The sequence below is a fragment of the Dama dama genome, chromosome 15 (assembly GCF_033118175.1).
Source record: "Dama dama isolate Ldn47 chromosome 15, ASM3311817v1, whole genome shotgun sequence".
NCBI classification, from domain to species: domain Eukaryota; kingdom Metazoa; phylum Chordata; class Mammalia; order Artiodactyla; family Cervidae; genus Dama; species Dama dama.
Genome location: NC_083695.1, coordinates 63,551,531 through 63,575,090, shown reverse-complemented (window position 1 = coordinate 63,575,090; position 23,560 = coordinate 63,551,531). Strand labels below are relative to the sequence as shown.

Here is a 23,560-nt window from a genome sequence, read left to right as displayed (position 1 = left end):
AAACATAAAAACACACATCAGAAGATGTAACCAAAAACTGGAACAAAGAAGAAAGAGATGTGCCAGGACCTTTAGATAAGGTGATTTCTGTAATTGCATACTACATTTAGCTGTGACTTTTCTGGCCAAGGCAAAATAGGAATCATGTTAAGTTGTTTAGGTACCTGGAATGAAATTACTTCTGCAGTACTCCACTTGCATTTAAGGATGTTTATCAATGTTGTAGGGGATTTTTCTTTTTTTTTTTTTTCCTTTGTTTTGGTGTGTTCATCGTTCAGTCATGTCTGACTGTATGCGATCCCTTGAACTCCTCTGTCCATGGGATTTCCCAGGCAAGAATACTGGAGTGGGTTGCTCTTCCCTTCTCCAGGGGATCTTTCTGACCCAGGGATCAAATCTGGGTCTCCTGCATTGCAGGTCTCTTTACCATCTGAGCCACCAGGGAAGCCCTGGTTTTAGGGTCTAAGTATTTTTCATTTACCTGGTTAACTTCACTCAGGGAGGAAGTTTTGGGAGAAAGGCTGGTCTGCCAGCGTCAGAATTTTCTGGGAAGCCTTAGAAAAATAAAGATTCCTGGGTCCCACTGTGTTGACCCTCTTCAGTAGATCTGAATTGGGATGTATAGATCTACTTATATTTTTAAAGTCCGAGGGGATCTAATGACCAACTTGTTTGGGAACCACTGCTTCATCTTTGCCAGTGTCAGAGTTTCCCCTGATTTACTGGTGAGGTGGGTCAGTCTCTAGCCTGAACTTTAGATGCCAGTTCCAAGGGTCAAGGTTAACAGTATTCTGTGAACATTCAGGAAATTCACCTGTATTTCTGTCTAGAGATAAACGTTAGAGAACCTTTTGAATAGGGACAATTTTTTCTTTGCAGGGTTGGGGGTGGGGGCCAATGGAGGCTGCATCAGAGTTGTTTCAACTGATTGACAAGTGTTATATTTGGTTAAAACCTCCATCTCTGTCAAAGGAGTGGCAGTACAATTTATCATCCAGGCTGAAACACTGTTGAGAGTGAAATAGGGTGCTTTTGATAATTAAGCTGGGAAGATAGGTTTTGTCCTGGACAAACCAGGGTGTCTTATATTCTTGGTTATAAAACTTTCCTACATAGAATTTTTTAACTAAACCAGTGGTCATAAGCATGTTTGCCTGAAGGGGTTAGGAGGCAACAAAAGGGTTTTGACTTGAGGGTGAGGTAATGGAAAAATTAATAGCAGCAAGAAGGATGATAAATGGCAACTGGTTCCAGGTTTCTGTGTTGGGGACAGAGGAGCATGGTGTAGACTAAATGAATGGAAAGTGTTTGCCTCAGTTAAAGCAGGCAGAGTAATTAAAAAGCCGAGATTGTAGGCCAGGTTCATTTTATGGGCCCCCAGTTTTCAATCTTGAGCCTAGGGATTAAAGGAATCCCTTCTCACTGTCAATAGAACAGGTAACTTTAAGTGTAAGTGCCTTAAGAGGAAGCCAGCCTCCGAATGGCTGTCCTAGAGGCTGAATGGTCCACCCTTGAATGGGTCTGCTTCCCTCAACTGCTGTTAGGGACCATCTGTAAAGGCAGTAGCCTTAATCTCAGTAGAGCTAGGTCTAAGTGGTTGTTTCTTGGCAGTAACTGGACAGTTGAGTCAGAGGCTATGTTTAAACTCCTTTGTTGTTCCCCATTGTTTTCCAGATAAAGTACAGATAAAGTCTTGTTAAAAAGAAAATAACAGAACTCTTGCAGCCAGATCTGTTTTTACATTTCCAGACTTGTCCCTTTCCTCTTCCTTCACTTCCTGTGTTTTATCTGTGCCAGTCCATATGCAGTTCCTATAAGCCGGCAGGCTCTTTTCTGCCTCCTATAGGGCCTTTGCACATTTTTAAGCAATGCCTCCTCCAGGGAGTCTTCCCTGATTCCACCTTTAGGCTCTCATTGCATCTTTACTTGTTTCTAGCATCGGCTGCTCTACATGCCTGTCTGCCCCAGGAAACTGAACTTGACGATGTTCTTTGTCTGGGGCATTTCGTATAATCCTCTCGACAACCTTCTGACAGCAAGGCAGTTATCACTCCTATTTCATAGGTGAGAAGAGGGAGGCACACAGAGGTGAAATATCCCACTCAGGGGTACTTAACTCATAAACACCAGAGCCAGGACTTGATTCCTGGCTATCTGATTTCAGAAGCCACATCTTAATAAGCTACACTGTCTTTCAGAAAGTCCTTAAGGAATGTCTGTCTGATGAGTGAATGAATGAGAGAAAGGAGGTAACAGGAGGGATAAAATAGGTATGTGCCATAATACAGAGGAAGAAAGTCATCTTTTCATTTGCGATGGCCAGCGGGAATACATCCAGGTTTATGTAACAGCATTAGTTATTTAGATGTGTGAGTGCATGTGTGGTAAGTCACTTCAGTTGTGTCTGACTCTTTGTGATGTAAATTGAAGAAAAGGGATTGTAAATTGAAGAAAATGGGTGAGCCCCATCATAATCCTATTCTGTGCCATTTAGAAGTGAAATTCAGTGAATCTTCTTTTGTGTTCAGGAGTCTTGACGGCAGTGCACAGGCTTTGATGATGCAGTAAAGGGCAGATGTACAGGTTGGCCTCTAAGCAAAGTGTTTGCCTGGCGGGGCAAAGGGTGAGAAAGACTTGAGTGAATTCTGCAGAAAATGGCAGATTATTCATTAGTGGAAATTGTGCTTAACCCCATTTGTTCTCAGGCAGGAAGAGTTGTGATCAAATTGTATGGCCTCTGGGGAAGAAAGCTGGAAGAGGGTTTTGTGGATGTCCATTGAAATAATTAATGGGCCTGTCTCTTTGGAGGAGAGCTTCTTTAAGAAGCTGAAGCTGACTCCTTTATGAGCTGGTTCTGATGGAATTTGATGGTCAGGAGGAAATTAGAATAGACAGTGTGGCAGACTGGTTTAAGTGGACGGACTCCAGAGCCACACAGCTTGCCACTCACCAGCTGTGTAACCTCAGGCAAACTGCTTAACCCTTGTTACTCTACTTCCTTCTCTGTGGTGATGTCAATAATGTTGGCTACCTGATAGCATCTGAGGAGGACTGGTGAATTAACCCTTGTCAGACGCTTACACTGTGTTTGACACATAATTAGCACCCATTAACTGTTGAATGTTGCTATGATTGTGATGAATAGTTAACTTGCAGTAAGGATCGGAGTCCTCCATTCAAGATGGGAACTAACCAGGGGGGACGCAGGCCTTCTCTCCTGAGGGCTTTTCATTTCTGATTTGAGTATTTTTCAAGGGAAGGTGTTACTGGGTCCCAGCTCAGCACAGACCAGTGGAGATGGTTAACAGATGGCAGGAGGTACTCAGGCCTTGGTAGGAGTTTGGGACACTCCAGTTCCCTGTGTTGAAGGCCACAACAGATGAGTTTCCTCAATTCTGGATTTGTCTTAGACTCTGAGAGTTATTTGGGTTTGGAGCTTCTGCTGGTGGCACTGTGGTAAAGCAGAAAAGGAATGGAATTTGGTTAAATGAGAGGATCTGGTTTCAAGTTCAGGCTTCAGCCTTTAACAGTGTGAACTTGAGTCAGTCACAGCTTTTCTGGGTTTCAATTTCCTCATCTGTAAAATTATCTTACATGTTAGTGGTGAGGTCATCGTCATTATTATCTCAAGTAGCAGAAAGTATGTGAAAGAGCTTTGTAAAAAGCAAGTCCCGCAATTTCATTTAAATACACTTTTCCCCCCTAGAAATAAACAGCTCATAAAAGATTATGGACTTTATTTGTGTGTGATTCCATCTAAGTTCCATCTGATGATATTGTTTTATATCTTTTAACTTCCCATTAATTTGGCTTAAAAAAAAAAAAGACCAAAAGATGGGATGGCCAGGCCTTGATTACTCAGGCTCAGGGCTCCTAAGACTGGTTCTAGCTTGTCCAGAATCTGTCAGGATGTATTGAGCAGAAATGTCTCACCTTCAAGATAGTTTAAACCAAGTGCTGGAAATTCCAGAGTTCTTAGCAGCTGAGTATATGAAAGTAAAAGGAAACTCTGTTTTTTCATTTTCTCAAGCTTTTTGCACACTCAACCTGCATCTTATTTTAGTTTTGTGAGTGGTCACTTTCCAGGATAGGGATGCTGGGAAAAAATGGTTTTTTCATTCCTTTTGAAATAGTCATTTTTTTAAAAAGGATGAAACGAAGTAGCATGATTACATATTTAACAACGCAAGGTATTTTGGATTCAATCATTCATTGGACAAATATTCATTGACCACATACTGTGCCAGTCACAGCTAGGCACCTGAGGACATCACAGTGCAAAAGGCAGACAAAATCCTGCTCTCACACCTTGTCATTTAGTAGGCCCTCAAGCATTATATGTAAACAAACTCAGAAAACAGACTTACAAACTTAATGTGACAAGTGCTGTGAAGAAGAGAATGTATGAAAAGGTTGACAACAGGACCTAATTTAGATTGGAGATCAGGAATGTCTTCTGTGAGAAGGGTCATTTAAGCCCAGAAGTTAATCAGGTAGTGGCAACAGCAGGTGCCAAGGCCCTGAGGCAGGAAAGAAGGAAGGAAGGCCCCTGTAGCTGGAGCTTAGTAGGGGGATGGCCTGGGCCTTCGGGACCTCATCAGTGATTTTGGATTTTATCCAAGGGAACTTCTCTTTAACATCATGAGAGTTGGTTATGACAAATGAGTTCATCAGGCTGCTCTCCCTGGAGACAGAGTAAATAAAGTGATGCTTGGGGCCATTTTTAAAACAAGGGGTCTCTATTGTTCTTTAGAAAAGGCAAAATATATATGCAGTCACACCAGGTCAGTCTTCTCAGGAAGACAGGCAGAAAATGAGAGGAATTTGTTTTTACTGCACATACTGGGTGACTCAGAGCTAACTCCCTGAAGTCGACTGGAGGGAGAGCGGCCATGCTTGCCTGTATTAAATTTCTTTTCCCAGTGGCTGCATGGGAAGAAGGTCCGAACCTTAGATTGGGGGCTTTCATTTTCTAAAGGCCAGATCTCTGGTAAACAGATGATGGGAAAGCCAGAAAGGAAGGTTAGGAGGTCAGGATCTCTGCACTGGTTTCCACATCCTGCTACATTCCAGGAGAGTTTTGCCTGATAAAGTCATAGCATGTCTGAACCGGAAGGAACCTCAGGGACCGAAGTCATCCATCCCTTATTTTGTGGAGTCTGGGCGCTGGTGAGGGGAAGACATTGACGGTAGCATCACACCAGCCACCTCAGGAGGTCAGTGTTTCCTTCTGGCAAGGGCTGATCGGAAACTGTGGCTGCTGAAAACTGCATCAGATACGGAGGCTCAGGGCATAAGCCTGTGTCCTAATTCGGGGTGTTGGGCATCTTTCCTGTGGTTCAGCCTTATAGAGACCCTCAAGTGTTCACAGGAGCTTCCTCACTGGGCTCCCAGGAGTCAAAGGCCTTTTCCAAGGTGAGGCCAGAACCCTGTGGGTGCTGGGAGCCTGGGTGTACTCTGCTCCCAGAGGGCTTGAACTTCCCATCAAGGAAGGTCATGTAATGCCAAAGTCATGACTGACCTTGGGATGATGGTCCTGTTTTTAGTATGCTGCCAAGTCCCTTCAGTCATGTCTGACTTTGTGAGACTCTATGGACTATAGCTCACCAGGCTCCTCTGTCCATGGGATTCTCCAGGCAAGAATATTGGTGTGGATCGCCATGTCCTCCTCCAGGGGATCTTCCCAACCCAGGGATTGGACCTGCGTCTCTTACATCTCCTGCATTGGCAGGCAGATTCTTTACCACTAGCACCACCTGGGAAGCTAGATGTTTTTAGTATACCTTGGTTTAAAAAAATACTTAATAGTAAAACACATCTCTGAGGTTAGTGCTGCTTCAAAATGAGTTTGTACTTTGTTCATCACAATAGTGTCTGTATTCACTTGAAAAACAGTTGTACAACTCCAAATGAGGCATGATATTTATTCAGGTCACACGTAATGCTCAGCAGGCAGATGGATTTGATGACCCATTGCAGTCATTGACTGGCTTTGCCCAAGGATGGTGGCCCATAAATTTGGAACCCCTTGTTTTAGAAGCATTGGCCTGAAGAAAATCAGCCACCTATAGGGGCTGACCCTAATAGTCAACTTTTTGGCTAGGAGGAACCAGTGTATACTGGTTCATACTTTAAAATATTCTTTGTTGCTTTTTTTCAGTTACAAAAGTACTCTAAGCTCATGGTGAAAATCAAAAACATTACAGAAATGTAATATTGTGAACAGTTTGGTATACAGTGTTCCAATTTTTTTCTGTGTGTAAATAACATATTAATTATAGAAATAGGATGTTTCTATACAGAATGTTCTCTAAAGTGTGTGTATGTGTGTTTTAATTGGTAAATTGTTTAAAGGAAGCAACAAGAGTCAGTGGGAAGAACACTGGGTCTGGTTTAGGGTTTGAGACCTGGCTTTGTATTATATTAGTTGGATGACTAGTAACATAAACTAGTTAGCTGATCCCAGATAAGTCACAAATCTTTCATAAGCCTCAGTTTACTGGTCTCTAAAATGGGGGCCATATTGGGACTGATATTTGCCTTCCACAAGGTTGTTGTGTGGGTCCAGTGAAATGGTTTATAGAAACAACTCGTAAACCTCAATGTATTACATAACTGTAAGGGGTCAGTATCATTGTAACTTAAGATTTTAGCCTTCTTTCCTTTTTAAATGCTTTGAATCATATCAGTGAGTCCTTAACCCAGTGATAACTTACTCAGTGGTTTCCTTGGGGACAAACAGTAACTAAACGTGCTCCTTTTTTTCCATCCAGGTCACTCCTGGAAGCAAGGCTGCTATAGGTAATCTATGCGTTGGAGATGTAATCACAGCCATCGATGGGGAAAATACCAGCAATATGACGCACTTGGAAGCTCAGAACAAAATCAAGGGCTGCACAGACAACATGACTCTCACAGTAGCCAGGTGAGGAGGAAACGCGCTCTCATTTCCGAGCGACTAGAAGCTGCTTTTGAGCAGGGACTGCCTCACCTCTTTCAGAATTCCCTCCACCCCCAGCTCAGTGCCACGTGTGGTGTAGGTAGGCTGAAGGTCTGTGGAATTGGAATTTCAGATTGCTCATCTTCTTCTCTGATTTTTCACAGTGCTTCTCACCGTGTGGGCATCTTTTTCTAAAATACTTGAATTTTCACTTGATCTAACACAACTAACCAAAATTTTGAGGAAGTAAACTCAATTACATATGGTCAGGTATAATGAAATGAAACCTCTGAGAATCTACTGCTTCCGCCACACAGCACTGAACCCTGGATGCTGCACTAGATTACAGTTACAGAGAAAGACTCCATTAAGCACATTAGACAAAGTGCTGAAAGTTTAAGAAAGGAGAGCTAGAGTTGATGAGTGAGAAGAATGCTCTGGGAGTCGAAATTGGGGCAGAGTTCTCGTTTCTCTTCCATGTAGTCTTGGAAGGGGCCCTGTAAAGGCATGGTTTCAGAAGTGATTTGGTTCGACCTGTATGGCTCCCTGTTTCCTGGTGGATCAAGTTTACATTCTTCATTCGGATCTCCTGTTCACCTGTCTTTAATGTCTCACTAACCTTAGCTTGCACGGTGCTTCATCATGAAGCCTGTGTTCTCCTCTGCAAAGTAGCTTTATGGCTTTCTTCTACCTTGTGCACCAGGACTGGCAGGAAGACCAAGTGTGGGGCAGGATGTCAAACCATCTTCTATGCTTCAGAGCCCTACCCTCACTGTTTTATTACTATCCCCTCAGCAACACATTTACCCTTCATTCTCCACTCCTGTCTCAGTGCAGATCTTCTCCTTCTAGACATTCATTCATAGATTGATTTTTTGATCCATTTACCATTAAACTGAGCAGCTACATCTTGTATATATCTGGCCCTGTGCTAGGCAATCTGACCATTGAAGGATAAGTACAAATATTCTGTACCGGTAAGAGTGAAAAACAAAAACACTAAAGATAACTGAGAGGAGACCTAGAGTGTTGCTGTGTAATGGTACAGAGACATGCTTTCCAAGTTCAGAAGAGGTACCATGATCAAGTTGGTTGTCTGGTCTGGATCAAAAACACTGGATGAGATAGAGAAGCTCATTCTGTCCTGAGCAGAGGTGGGATGGCATCAGGCAGGTTCAGGAGCCTGGAGGAGGCCGGTGCAGCTGGGTCAGCAGCACAGAATGTATTGGGGGAGGGATGAGGCTAGACAAAGGGCCAGCAGCCTGGGAAATCCCTCAGGGCTGAGTGGGCAGCTGTCAGAGCAGCAATCAGACATGATGTCATAAGGTTGATGCTTCCGAAAATCACATCAGTGGTAAAATAGAGGGGAGGCTGGGGAGCAGAGTGCTAGTGGCTGGGTAAGAGGGGACACTTCCCCGCTCCATTTTTAGCGTGTATTATTTACTAGCATGCATGAAACAGCTTAGCTTTGTCAATCTGTTGCAGATCTGAACAGAAAATCTGGTCTCCTCTGGTGACAGAGGAAGGGAAACGTCACCCATACAAGATGAATTTAGCCTCTGAACCCCAAGTAAGTACTTGCTCACCAGCGCTGTTGCTTTTAGCATCCCGAGACCTTTCTGCTTTTGACACAGCTCAGCTCACCCCTGTTTTTCCTGCCCTGGATGCTGGGGATAGGACGCAGGAAGGGCCCTCCACTGACGCGACTGGGACCTGGCTCTTATTCGGTTCTTCCCGTAAGGGAACTGCAGGAGGAAAGGGCTGGAAAACCCCAGAGCAGTGACGTCAGGGCCTGGGCTGGACACTGGGGTTAGGAAGGGGATACGGAAGCGGGTGGAAGCTTTCCTGTGTAGAACAGAGTGGCAGAACCACGGCAAAATAAAGCACTGACTCAGCTCTTGACGGATTGCCAATGCAAATGAATTGTACTAAAGATGGAAGGAAGTTTGGGTCCTGAGGCCTACAACTTAGAGGACTGCAGGGAAATGTAGTAGTGGACCCAGATATCCCTGGCCACCCTTCATCCCACTGCCTGGTTTCCAAGAGTCTTAGGGTGGAAATGCTAAGTGCTCTAGTTTTCCTTAAAATTACTAAAATTAATTGGTAGTTCATATTGGAAAATAGGGTAGGGAGTCAATGCACAGTTTGTTGGCCAAATAGAATTTCCTGGGATGGGAAATTGTCTGGAGATCCCATATTTGGAATCATTAATAGTGATTTTATTTCTTCTCTACAATGAATGGATGGATGTTCTTTAGCAATAAGGACAGGAAATGTAAAGAATGTTTAGAACATCTTTGTAAAACTCCTCGTGCTTGGTAGGCTCCTTTTCACAGTGTGTCTGTCGGATAAATGAATGAGTTGTTAGTGGTATGTTAGTAGTAAGTCAATAATGGCTTTTGAAAACTTCTTTTAAAATGGTTTGTGATTGTTATATATTTAGCCCCAATTGAAGATTTGAAGTTTAATTTTTTTTCTCAATTTCAGACCCTGTTTCATTTTTATGGTATATTAAGATATAATCAAAAGATAAAATATAGCTAGTTATCTTTTATACCTAAAACAGAAACTGGTATGAAATTGAACTCACTGGTACATTAGTGTGGGTAAATTAGTGGTTGTATGTGAATGGTATTTCTCAAATGCCTCCGTTAAAATGTCAGAAATGTAATCACACAAAATTTTTCCCATTAATTAATAAAAATAATACTTAGTCCTAACAGTCACTTTGAGGATCATTTTGCATCTGCCATTGCAAAACTGACATGACTGTGTTATTCTCTACAGCTCCTCTAAGGAAAGTTCATGAAATGGCATTCAGTTTATAAATTGGCAAATGTGCAAACTAATTTAAAACATGCCACAGTCAATTCCAATTTCCTAGGGAGTTCTCAGCCACTTCATTAAGTTTACTATAAATGTTAAGTTTTAATCTGTTAAGTCGTATGTTTTATAATATATAAGGAATGATTTTGTTTTAGTATAGTCTTTCTAAAATCCTAGTTTTTCACTTCAGGAAGGAAATACTTAAATTTCAGTTATACTTTTTATATGTATTATACTTGAATTTCCATCTTAAACATGAGTACCTATCATTAGTCTTTTGAAGGTAATTTTCTTCAGATTAAAAAAAAAACCTCTAACACTTTAACATTTAATTTGACTGTATTTTTTTGAATTCCAGTAATTCTTTGTTCATATGAAAAACTTCCCACCTCTCATTTTCCCAAAATCTTCCACTTCCAGTCACTCTAAAACAGAGGAGTGAGTAAGAGCAGAGTTCATCTGTAATTGAAGGATCTGTTCGTTCATGTAAGGCCAGCCCACACCCCAGCTTATCTGAGGTCAGTGTAGTTACACACCTAGTTTATATTTCCTCATTATTGAGTTTCCTTGGAGACTGATAAATACAAAGCCCAAACAATGACATCATCCCTTCCAAAAGGCAGGCCCTGAATTAACCGCCTGACTTCTGGAAAGACCAGTATTCACTTGGGGTTAGAGATACTCCTTTTATGTACAAAACAGATACATTCTTGGGAGATTCTCTGTAGAGTGAAAAATCAGAATTTCCAACCTGCAGCTTCTACTGACTTCCGTTGCAGTTGAACGTGGGTTTCTGTGGAGGGAGAAAGGAATGACGCTGGTTGACTGTCTGCTGTGGTGCCAGGCAGAGTCCAGAGGCTAAGAGAGATTAACTTGTCCAAAGCCAAATAGGAAGCAACAGGGAAAAACCTGAGCCAAGACAGAGTATGAGGGCTTTTCCCTGGTGCTCAGCATCAAGAGATGCTCCTCAGAATTGCTACAGGGAAGGAGAAAGGAGAAAAGAATTGCCGTCCTGGCTGCCACTTGTGCAACTGCCCTACAGAGCTGCAGGGTCCCAGGCTACCCCTTGGGAGGTCTGCTGCCGTTAAAGACCACTTCTTATTCATTGTTATTCCTCGTGCAGTAAAAACTTTCCTAAAACTTTGCTAAAGTTATTTGCAGAACTAATTATACTTCGCTTTGGTGAACACACTACATGTACTGAACTTTTGTCCAATGTGGATCAAGTCAGCTCAGCGTAAGGTATACAGGAAAACCTCACTGATTCCAACATGTCAGAGAGGGAGCCTGTCTGTATCATCATAAACACATTTTCATGTTGTCTTTTAAGTCAGTGGTGGTGGTGTAGTTGCTAAGTCATGTCTGACTCTTGCGACCCCGTGGACTGTAGCCTGCCAGGCTCCTCCATCCATGGGATTCTCCAGGCAAGAATACTGGAGTGGGTTGCCATTTCCTTCTCCAGGGGACCTTCCCAACCCAAGAATCAAACCCTGGTCTCCTGCATTGCAGGCTGATTCTTTACCGACTGAGCTAAGTCAGTACACAATGAATTAAACTGGTGGTTTTTATCATCAATTTCTGAGAAAGCATGAAAGACTTTAAGGTTTAGTGAAGAAAGAGAAAAAAAAAGGAAGAGCAACAGAGGACAGGAACTCTTGGAGCAGTTAACATGAGTCTGGGTGTTAACATGGAGTCTGGGTTTCAGGAAGATTTCTGGAAAGCCCAGAAAATAGGGCACATGTCATGTCTGGTAGACTGCACAGGGCATGCTCTCGGCCAGGAGCAGGGTTTGACCTGGAATGCCTGTGCAGAAAGCACCTTGCTGAGTCATCAGAAAAGCTGTGTTTTTTTCCTTTTTTTTTTTTTAAAGGAATGTTAGTTTAAAAACTTTTGAGGGGTGTTCATAGAGTAGCTCTGAGGTAATGTAGCTGTAGTAATTATCTACTGAGACCAGGCAGTCTAGAGTGGAGGTGTATGTTGGGATGAGCACAGGAGGAATTTAAAGTCCTTTCTTGCAGCTACCTGGGCATTGCCGCATAATAGGTGTCCCCCAGCCTTCCATCTTATCAGCTTGGCCTTCCCCCACAAGAAGCAGCAGCTCAGTCATTCCCTGTAGCCTGCTTCTGCTAGCGCACCCAGGCTTGCCTGCCTAGTCATCAGCCGCTTCAGTGTTGACACCACAAACCTCTTAACCTGCTTGTCTAAACCTTTCCTTTCTGGGGAATTTATCTCTGCCTTCTATCATCTCCTGCTCTGCAATGAAGTGATGCCTGTTCCTCTCCTCCTGGTACTTAATCCCTCTGGAATGTGTCCTGAAAGGGTGTTTCAGCTCTGACTTGGATCCCGACAGCCTAGGGCATCAAGGGATGTCCTGCCCAGGGCTACCCAGCCAGAGATCAGGCTCTGCCGGACCTCAGGAAAGGATCAGGAAACCGAGCTGGCAGGTGAACCTCCACATGTTCCCAGCTCATGCAATGTCCCGAGTCTTGCTCCACGTCAGGTGGATTTATTTGTCAGAGCCCCTCAGCTAGTTTGGCATTGAATCAGGGCCATTGTAGCTCATTAGAACACCTCTCTCTCTCTCTGGTACTCCCCCTGGATCATCCACTTAATGGTACATACCGGACACCGCCTTGATCTCTCCTTTGATCCCTGCCTGCAGGAGGCCCTCCACATAGGAAGTGCCCACAACCGGAGTGCTGTGCCTTTTACTGCCTCACCCGCCTCCAGCTCTGCCCCCAGGATCATCACAAACCAGTACAACAACCCAGCTGGCCTCTACTCCTCTGAAAACATCTCCAGCTTCAACAACGCCTTGGAGTCAAAGACAGCAGCCAGTGGGCAGGAGACAAATGGCAGAGCGTGAGTAGGCCCATGCAGTCCGCCCTGGGCCGGTCCTGGGAGAGGCTTACCACACCAGGACAGGCTTGTGCAGGCAGTGTGGAGAAGGGTCAACCACTAGCCCAGAGTAAAATGTCTACGTTAGCACCGTCTTTGTATTTTAACTTTTTTGGCTGCATGTGAGATCTTAGTTCCCCAGTCAGGGGTCAAACCCTCACCCTGTACAGTGGACAGGACTGTCTTAACCACCTGACTGCTGGGGAAGTCCCTAGCACAGTTGTTTCTATCTTCATTTTCCTCATCTCTGAAAATGGTGTAATACCACCTGTCTACATTGTAGGGTTGTTGTGAAATAAGAAGTAAGCTGTAAAATGTCTAGTTGATTCTTCACTGAGACCCTGTTGTTATTGTTCTGATTTCTGTGATCACTGTCTTCTTCCAAGTGGCCATCCTCCTTTCTTGACAGCCCTGCTGCTTCCTGAAAAATTCTTCATTGTTTAGAGTTGGGGCTCTCTGCTTGTGTTCACCATCCGATCTGGGCAAGGGATGGGTACTTCATGATGCAGTTTTTGGTGAAGCAGTGTTTGCTTTTTTCCTTCCAGTGGACCAGTAGAAACAATAGGAAGAAGAGACGTCCATGCACATATAAATGTGTGTCCGTTGGAACAGATTCTGATCTGGGATAGAGGAGGGCTTGGCCAGGGTGGGGAGGTCTAAGGAGACATCTTGCTCAGGGCTGGGGAGGCCTGTCCCCTTTGGCTGCAGCTGCCTCTAAGTCTTCATCTAAAGGATCCTTTGCATCTTCCCAGCAGAGGGGGCCCAGTATCAACTCCCTCCCAAACTCTTTGAAGATGAATCCAAAAACACAGGGAATCTTGCAGCCCATGGTAAAGAACTGGATTTGAGAATGGAGAGAGAGTAAGAGATGGGATCAGTTCTGTGCGGTGTAAAACAGGAGGGACTAGGTCATGAGTTGTCACCTCATTTGCCCAAAGGTGGCAGGGAAGACGAGGACTTGAGGACAGAGCTCTGGGTGCAAACACGGAGGAGCAGGGCAGCTCATGGGAGGTGTACAGTGCATGCCCAGCCCAGAGGGGAAACCACTCCTTGACTCCAGTCAGACACCACATGCCGACCTAGAATTTCCATTTCTGATGAATAATTGCATCAAAACAGAAGTCAGAAAGTTTTTCATCTGAGATCTCCTGATTTTTAGATGTCAGTGACAGGCAAATTTGTTGGAAAACATCATGTGGTCCAAACTTGTCTGATCTCAGAGGATCTTTCCTCCTTGGAACCCTCAGTTCTTTCTTTTTTTTTTGTAATTGAAGTAGAGTTGATTCACAGCCTTGTGTTAGTTTTAGGGATACAGCAGAGTGATTGAGTTATTTATCTATATATGTGTATTTAAATATTTTCAGATTCTTTTTTCATTATAGGTTATTCAGTTCAGTTCAGTCGCTCAGTCGTGTCCGACTCTTTGCGACCCCATGAATTGCAGTATGCCAGGCCTCCCTGTCCATCACAAACTCCCGGAGTTTACTCAAACTCATGCCCATCGAGTCGGTGATGCCATCCAGCCATCTCATCCTCTGTCGTCCCCTTTTCCTCCTGCCCCCAATCCCTCCCAGCATCAGGGTCTTTTCCAATGAGTCAACTCTTTGCATGAGGTGCCCAAAGTATTGGAGTTTCAGCTTCAGCATCAGTCCTTCCAATGAACACCCAGGACTTATCTCCTTCAGGACGGACTGGTTGGATCTCCTTGCAGTCCAAGGGACTCTCGTTACAAGATATTAAATATAGTTTCCTGTGCTACACAGTATATCTTTGTTGTTTATCTGTTTTATATGTGGTGGTGTGTATCTATTAATGCCACACTCCTAATTTATCCCTCCCCCACTTACCCCTTTGGTAACCATAAATTTGTATGTCTATGACTCTGTTTCTGTTTTTTAAATAGATTCATTTGTGTTATTCACATGTAAGTGATATACTATTTGTCTTTGTCTGACTTCACTTTGTATGATATTATCTAGGTCTATTCATGTTGCAAATGGTAATATTTCATTTTTTTTAATGGCTGAGTGATATTCTAGTGTATGTGTGTGTATCACATCTTCTTAAACCAATTGTCTGTTGCTAGGCACTTGGCTATTATAAATAGTGCTGCAGTGAACATTGAGGCACATGTATTTTTTCAAATTAGAATTTTTGTCTTTTCTAGATATATGCCCAGGAGTAGCTCTATTTTTAGTTTTTTTAAGGGACCTCCACACTGTCCTCCATAGTGGTTACACTAATTTACATTCCCACCAGCAGTGTAGGAGGATTCCCTTTTCTCTACATCCTCTCCAGCATTTATTATTTGTGGGCTTTTTGATGATGGCCATTCTGACCAGTGTGAGGTGGTACCTCATTGTGGTTTTCATTTGCATTTCTCTAATAATTAGCAATGTTAAGCATCTTTTCATGTGCCTGTAGGCCATCTATATGTCATCTTTGGAGAGAAATGTCTGTTTAGGTCTTCTGCCCATTTTTTGATTTTTTTTTTAATGTTAATTGTATGAGCTGTTTGCATATTTTGGAAGGTAACCCCTTGTTGGTCACATCGCTTGCAAATATTTTCTCCCATTCCTAGATTGTTTTTTTGTTTTCGTTTAGAGTTGAAATCCTCAGTTCTCATATTAGCTCTGAAGCCAGTTTTGCTGTTCAGTTTTTCTGCAGTTCACCTTCAGCAAGACTCTGGCTGTTAGGGTGATTAAGTGGCAAACCCATTGCTTCAGGTGCAGATTAGGACAGGTTAAGGCGTGAGAGGTTCCGAACTACTTAAATGTTTGAAAAGAGCTATTGTGGGGACCCTCTCGAGCGCTCCTTGATCATACTTGATCATATGGTCTTTCTCCCTGAGAAAGAGAGAGAGACATCATGGGGTACTTGGCTATGTGCAGGCCCCTGGACCCAGCACCAAGAGGGCTTTGTGATTTCTTTCTAAGCTTCACAGGGCCTATTAGGGGAGACTTCTTGCGATGTGATTTGGCTTTGCAAGATGTTAATGGTCACCAGCATTTGCTGTAGTAACCAAGGCAAAGTGGCTATTAACACTTCTTTGTCCTCTAATTCTGAGTCCTACAGGCTTGAGATGATGATGCCTTTCAAGGTGACTGTAGGGACTTCTGGAGTACCTGAGAAAGAGTGCCACGCTGGTCCCCCCTAAGCTTTCCATGGCCAGACTCTGAAGTGAAACGTTCTCTCAGGCAGCTCAATGGGGAGTTGGGGGTGAAACACTGAGAGCTGTGATCCCCATTCTTTGGTGCTTTTGTGCTGAGGGAGGCTGGGAACGCAACCCTCTTTTACTGTCCCAGAGTGGAATGTTCCATGATCTGGATTTAATAACCCAGGAAATGACACATCCTTCACTGAAAGGCTGCTATGCATTGGGAGAAGTATGTGCCTGGGAAGTATTTTTAGTATGGCCTTGGCCGTTATTCTTTCATTCGTGTCTTCTTTCTTCTCTCATGCTCCCCGCCTGTCCCCTCCCTCTAGTCTGAAACAATTAAATCTCTACTGTCTGGACACTCTGCAAGCCTGTCCTCCGGCCCTGTCCCCTCCTGTCGCAGACTTTTTGGCTACTGTGGCCTCTGAGTCTTTATCACCAGTCTCCTTCCAGATATTCTCGGCAGAGAGGGGCCCAGCTTCTGCTCTATCCCGAACTCTTTGAGGATGAATCCAGGAACAGTGGAAATACTGGCAGCCCCTGGCAGAGGAAATGCCCTCTGCATGGGTCTCTGCTTACTGATCTACTCCAAGATAGGCCAGTTGTGCTTATCAGTGAAGGAAGAGTCTTGTGCAAACCCAGCAGCCACCGGGTCTTGTTGCCTGCTCCGTCAAGCAGAAGTCACGAGTGCTCACCCCCCACTGTTTAGTCTGTGAAATTCGCTGAGGTTCCAGAATTGGCTCACTTCATACTTTGCATCTGAGGTCATCACTGATTCCCTGGGGTGCACTCTGAGTTTCTTTGTCGCATGCACTTCAAAACAGCCTGGTGTGTGTGTGTCTTATAGGATTTCCCAGAGCCACATCCCCATCAGACAAGAACATAGGCAGCCTTGCCGTTTCCAAATTAACCTGGTAAGGCATATGAAAGGTACCATCTGCTACCTGTCCTCTCAGCGCGCACACACACACCCACACACACACACGATTGAGTGGGAGGCCCTCTGGGTCAGTTCAGCTTAACAGTCATTTATTGACTGCCTACTGTGTACCGAGGGTGGAGGAAATTCTGCTTTATTCAAAAGAAAGCTTTCACCTGCCCTCTGACCTCTTTCCACTGAGTTTAGGGGCTCTGGTCATTTTCTGGTGATTTGGGCCTAGATTTCAATGTATATATATGATGCCACTTGATACTTTCTTAAAGGCGAAAGCTTGATAGATGGAGGGACCTGAGCTTGAATTCTAGCTCTGCCTCTTGCTAGCTGTTGGGACCTTGGGTAAACCACACAACATCTAAAACTCAGTTTCTTCATCTATAAAGCAGATAATGCGAACTACCTGACCACCAGGTTAGTAAGAAGTTTCAATGAGATGTGCCAGAAATATCCACCATGGGGCCTGGCCTCTGGTGGTGCTCTGTAAATGCTACCTACTACAGATTTCAGCATGCATGAAGTGCTCCACACCCATTACTTCCAAGTACTAGGAGCTCTGTAGAGTGGAAGCATGTAGACAAATGTCATGGAGAAGATTTTGCTCTAACTTACTGTATGCTTCTATATTTCCCAGCACTGTAGCTTAAGTTCAGCCAACCAGCACAGTTGATTACCTTTCTGATAGAGTGGTAGTCTCTTTGTGGAATAATCATCTTGGGCTCCCCCAGGTGGTAAAGTGGTAAAGAACTCAATGCAGGAGACCTAAGAGACATGGGTTTGATCCCTGAGTTGGGAAGATCCTCTGGAGGAGGGCACGGCAACCCACTTCAGGATTCTTGCCTGGAGAATCCCATGGACAGAGGAGCCTGGCGGGCTACAGTCCATTGTGTCACAAAGAAAGGACTTAGCATGCAGGCAACCAACATAGTAGGCCCAAGATACTAGTTTTTCGTAATTGTGTTCTCAGGCAATCCCCCCATAAACTCATGAGGCAAATTTCTAAACTGGTATAGTAGAAATAAGGGAGTACATTCATTGCTATTTGTTCCAGTGATTCCAGAGGGACTATGTTAGCCCCGACTCATTGGAGCTGGGTCAGAAGAAAATCTCCTTCATGAAGGTGGCTGCTTGCTCCTCTCACTAAACTTGTCCACAGCCCACAGATTGTGGCTCAGGGCTCTGGATAGTCCACTCTCTTCTGGTGGCCATAATTACTCCTCTGGCTTCTCATTAGGTCCAGCATCTAGGCCTTTGAAGACTAAAACTTAGGGAGCCTTCTGGCCAGGATCCCCTTTCAAAAATGATTCCATCAGGTTTCTCAGAATTACATATTTAGTGAACATTGGGGTAACCAGGTTGGGGCATCTCAGACATGAAGAATCTGAGTCAGCCTACATCCTCCCCACCTATATAAAAATCACATACTAAAATCTCCTCTACATCATTTCCAGTTAGTGTTTAACCATCATTTGGAGAAAAATTTTCTTATACTTAACTTTTTATTTTGCAGTAATTATAGATGCACACTGCAGTTATAGGGAATAAAACAGAGAGATCCTCTATACCCTTCAGCCAGTTTCCATCATTGGTAACATCCTGAAAATTAGAATGTTGGGGTTAGTCACATCAGTGAAGCTTAAAGAATGAACATGCTCTGTGGTCTCAGGGAAGGGCAAAATTTACGTAGAAGAGACTCATCAGCTGGTCACTTGCCCAGGCTGCAATTCGGGGAAGGAAGCCACCACCCCTGCCCGTCCACGGCTCCTGGTCCCTGCCCTTGTCTGTCTTCCTCTCACCCACAGGGAAGTGTGGGAGCCTCCCATCCCCGGGCAGGTGATGGGCCACCTGGAGGAGTGGTTTTAACCAAGCCGGGAGTAGAAGTTTAGTTTCCGCACTCTGTCTGTGTTGATGCTAGAGGTTACTGGGGGCTGTTCATTGTTGCTGGAGTGGGAGTTGTGGCTACCCACATGGCCTCCAGAGAGACTCATAGCGGGTGAGTGGTGGCCTATTCACTGCTGGGTGGTAGTGAAAGTCATGGCTGTCCACTAGGCTGTCTTCGTTCAGCTTGGGAGGGATGACATATGAGCTTCCTACTGGTCATTCTCTAATACCCCAGTCGGGGGTGGTTGGTGCATCTCATTTCAGCCCAGTGAGGGTGGAAGTCTAGACTCTGCACTGACCTTTTTTTTTTTTTTCTTCGTTTGCTCAGAAAAAAGTGGTTAATTGTTTCTGAGTCTTGCACCATCCTGGCTGTCGCCTTCTCCATCATTTAGTTGGAGAGGGCACGCTTTTCTGGGGACTTCTCTTATCTGAGCTGTTGCCCTTTCTCGGTTGCTGCCTTATTTAGCTCCACACCTGAAATATATGAAGCAAAAAGAAAACCCTGGGGGCTCATCACTGTCACTCCTCAGGTCCCAGGGTCTCTGGCTGGCCTGCCTTCTCCTGTCCCCCTTTCTACATCTTATGTTCATCTTATGTTTGATGTCCAGGTGTTTAAATGTACTTAGTGGAAAGAATAGGGACACTTATGTCTACTCCCATCTTCCCCAGTGGGAAAATAATTTTTATTTTTTATTTATTTTTAAAGATTTTTTTTTTAATGTGGACCCAGTTTTTTAAGTCTTTAGTGAATTTTGTTACAAAAATTCTGTTTTATGTTTTGGTTTTTCGGCCAAGGCATGTGGGATTTTAGTTCACTGACCAGGAATGGAACTTGCACCCCCTGAACTGGGAAGTGAAGTCTTAACCACTGGACTGCCAGGGACGTCCTGGAAAATTGTTTTTATGAAGAGAATATCTTCTCTTTCTGGATGCATCTTATAATTTAAGTCATCTCTCTTTTTGTCCCAAATTTGTCACACAAACAGGCAGTTTTAGTGTAGAACCAAAGTTGACTTACCATGTGAGAAAAGTGATGCCATTAAGGTTATAGCAGCAGTGGGATTTTTTTCTTATGGCTTCTTTGTTTTAGTTGAGATTTATATACAGATTATGAAGTTGTGCTGCAGGTGAAGGTACAAAAAAAAAATCAGTCTTTTATGTCCACTGTGGTCACTTCGCTATTTTGGTGGAGTCGTCTCTCCTCCCAGGGTTACTGTCCCCTAACCATAGGTGTGCTTTTTCTCTGTTCTCCTTGACCTTCCGACCTTCATCCCAGCTGCTCTTTTGACTGGAACAGGCTTGTGTATTCTCTTAAGGTCTGCAGGCTTAGCCTCTGAAATCCTCCTCTTGAAACAAACCCAAAGGGAGTTTTTTCCTGATGTTCGAAAGACCACTGGCCTTAAATGGCTGTGTCAGCTACCTCATCAGGCAGAGAGTGCCTGGCTTGGGATATTGCTGGGGAGACAGGTCCTATGGTCAGGGCCTAAGAGACTGGAAGAAAATATTAAACACTGAGGGAACTGGTGGTATACATTCAGCATCAAGTCTGACAGGGAGAAACAAGAAGCAGGAAATATGAAGAGAGTAATGGATAGTTACTCTGAAGGAGTTAAATTGATTAAATTCTTGTATTTTGTTTTTAAAATTGTAAAGACTGAATTTAGAAGACTGCACGTACTTTTAATGACCCACCCTCACAAGTTTTTTTCCTGGTAACTCTAGTCATATACCTAATATTTTTTGAAAACTTATCACTTTAGAATTCTTCCTTTCAATGCTGTTACTATACATAAAGAATGAGAATGCTTTTTTTTAGGACTCCATTACTCATGCATATTTTTGTCCTAGAATTTTTTTTAAAAAATATATTGTGATGTCATTTGTCCATATCTGATAGTCTAATGTCTAAGACTTGGGTCTTAGGATATTATTTTTGAATTAGGCAAATCATAGCTTCAAATAAGGCGATGGATATTGAAAGTGCTTTATAAATTGTCAAGTGGTAGAAAGGTATTGTCATATTTAAGAAGAAACACTAAGTTGTTTTCTTTTATTTAATCACAGAAATATTTTCCAAGACAGTTTGCTGGAAGAATATGTGATGACCTTGTAGTTTGGGGTCTGTCATTTTTAGCGGTCCCTTGGTGGCTTCCAGACATAACAACATACGCCAAAGAAGGGGAAAAATTCTCCCTAAGAACATTCCACGGTCTGATCTTGATTTTAAAATAGTTCTAAGTGTAACAAAAAAAAGCATTTGTCAAAATAACATAATTCATTTAGTACAGGGCAAAGCTCAGAACTCAAGACCCAAAGAAGGAGTCTGGCGTGTAACTCAAATGATAGGGCTGAAAAGGTGGGCCAGAGGAAGACCATGGCCCTTGGTGACTGTCACTCCTCAGAGTGGCCCATCACCTGCCTGGGGAGATGGAAGAGAGAGACAAGTGCAGGGGCCACCCACTGTGGGCGGACAGAGGTGGTGGCCAGCCCCTCCTGCACCCACGGCCAGCACAGGTGACCCGCTGATGCGTCTCTCTCCATTACATGCTGACCTTCCCCAAGAGCAGCAGAGCAGTTGTCACTCTTAGAGGGCTCTGTCCTCAACTGTGAGAACCTGGCTGTGTAGTCAAAGCAAAAACCCGGAATTTCACTGACATGAGTGACCTTGTGACTTGAGGCACATTTAAAATGGAATGTAAACTAACTATACAATGGGTGGGGTTATAAATTGCATCGCCATCTGGTATTTCCTCTTTGGCTCCCCCAGGCACACTGTCCCTCTTCCCCAGCGGGTGGCGGCTTCTGAAAAAGCAGCCGAGGCTCTGAGGCCGCAGGTGATCAGGACCCAGGAACCCGGTTTGCCCATTTCCCTGGCACAGCCTTGAGGGGTTCCCTGTGACCCCACAGGAGCAGAGACAGGGTGCAGCGAGGAGGAGAGAGGGACTTGATCTACTTCCCTAATTCCTGCCAAGCTCTGACCCTGTGCCAGGCACTGTTCTGGGGCAGGACCCACAGTGATGGAAAAGACAGGCCATAGCCCAGCCCTCATGGGGCTTGCTTTGCAGGGAGAGATAGACAATAAAGAAATAAGTATAATTCGTGGTAAAAGAGTTAGAAACATGTGGAGAAAGATGGAGCAGAGCAAGAGGTGGAGTGATGTGGACAGGGTGGACTGTTTTAAACTGAGGGTCGGGGACCCCTCTGAGGAGGGACATCTGAGCAGAGACCTGAATGAAGCGTGGAGGCCGCAGGGCCACGCGGGGAGGGATCATTCCAGGCAGAGGGAGTAGGATGTGCAAAGGGTCTGAGGCTGGTGTGTCCTAGAAACCCCATGAAGGCTTGTCTGCCTGGAGTAAGCAGAGGGTACCAAGCGATGTGCTTGGAGGGGAGCAGAACCACATCTTTTATGGCCTTTGTACTTTTTGTAGCAAATATTTACTCCAAAGAAGATGAATTTGGTTAAGCTTGTGTTTTTGTTATTAAAACTGTAAATATTTGGTTCTGAGTCAGATGAGAACACTTTGAGCCACATCACGACATAGTCTGATTCTTATGTTTAAAATCTCTCTCTGGCCTCCGGTCAGAGGAAAGACAGTTCCAGGGGCTGAGAGTGGCGGCCAGAGGACAAGTTAGGAAGCTGGTTAGCTGAGCTGTTAATGGATGGCATGGCTAGGGCAGGCAGTGGAGGGGGTGGGACTCAGGACAGACTTCAAAGGTAAAGCTCACTGGAGTCTGCCTCCCTTTCACTCTCCTCCCTCCCTCAGACCAGGCAGCAGCACTGCCTCCCCTGGAAAATGGGCTCTGGAGGAAAGAGGCCCGACTTTGCCTGTCTCATCCTGTCCTGGGGAGCCCAGAGGGACAAGGGGAGGTGTGGACAGCAAGGCCTGGTTTGCCCCATCCCTAGGCTCGAGCTGAGGCCTCTGTCACCACCCCGCCCCCCCCAATCTCCCTTACATGGAGCAGCACTGTATTTTTTACAGAGTACTTACCTAGAGATTGCCATAGTGAAGTTAAGCCAGATAAGAGCGAATATCATGTGATATCACTTATATGTGATTCTAAAAAAAAAATGGTACAGATGAACTTATTTACAAAACAGAAACTGAGTCATAGGTGTAGAAAACAAGCTTATAGTTACCAGAGGGAAAAGGCGGGGGTTTAGGGGTGGGAGAAAGGATAAATTGGGAGTTCGGGATTGACATATACACACTACCATATATAAAATAGATAACTGATAAGGACTTACTGTATAGCACAGGGAACTTTACTCAATACTCTGTAATGGCCTATATGGGAAAACAATCTAAAAAAGACTGGATATATGTATATGTATATGTATAATTGATTCACTCTATCCCTGAAACTAACACAACTGTACTCCAATAAAAAAACAAAGTACTTACCTTTCTCATCCTTGCCACCAACCCTGTGAACTGGACAAGGCATACACTGTTACCTCTGTATGGTAGGTAAAGAGACCAGAGCTCCTTGCCCTGAGAATGAGAGTTTATAGAGACAGAGACAGCATTTTGATATCATCAGGAAACACTGATTTCTGCTCTGGGGAAAGAATGAGGCCTGGACTAAGGGGACCCAGCTGAGTTTTCAGTGCTCAGTTATGGTTGACATTTTCCCTCTTCTAAATTTTCTTTCGACATAATATTGTTGATATAATTTTGAAAGAAGCACAGCATTCCCGTTCCATGGGATTAGGCCAAAGAGTAATTGAATCACCCAAACTAGCCTCTTACTGACTTGAAGCAGCAACCGACCCTGCCTACAGACACCTCACCGTATCATCAGGGGGTCCATGGCTGCATCAGGAGCTGGCTTCATCCATTGGGATAATTTCTCTTCACTCTTTGACACAGGGGTATCTTTACTTGGAAGGGGGTGCCTGGTGGATTTTTTTCCCCTAACTTCT

At 44.2% G+C, this 23,560-nt stretch overlaps 1 protein-coding gene across 1 annotated transcript in view; it reads left to right on the top strand.

Moving 5' to 3' along the window:
• PDLIM1 (PDZ and LIM domain 1) overlaps positions 1 to 23,560 on the top strand; it is a 40,389-nt gene that overhangs the window by 8,919 nt on the left and 7,910 nt on the right. Inside the window, exons 2-4 of the mRNA XM_061162239.1 lie at positions 6,774 to 6,925; positions 8,426 to 8,510; positions 12,429 to 12,628. Coding sequence (XP_061018222.1) covers positions 6,774 to 6,925; positions 8,426 to 8,510; positions 12,429 to 12,628 — 437 coding nt within the window. The remainder of the gene's footprint in view (positions 1 to 6,773; positions 6,926 to 8,425; positions 8,511 to 12,428; positions 12,629 to 23,560) is intronic.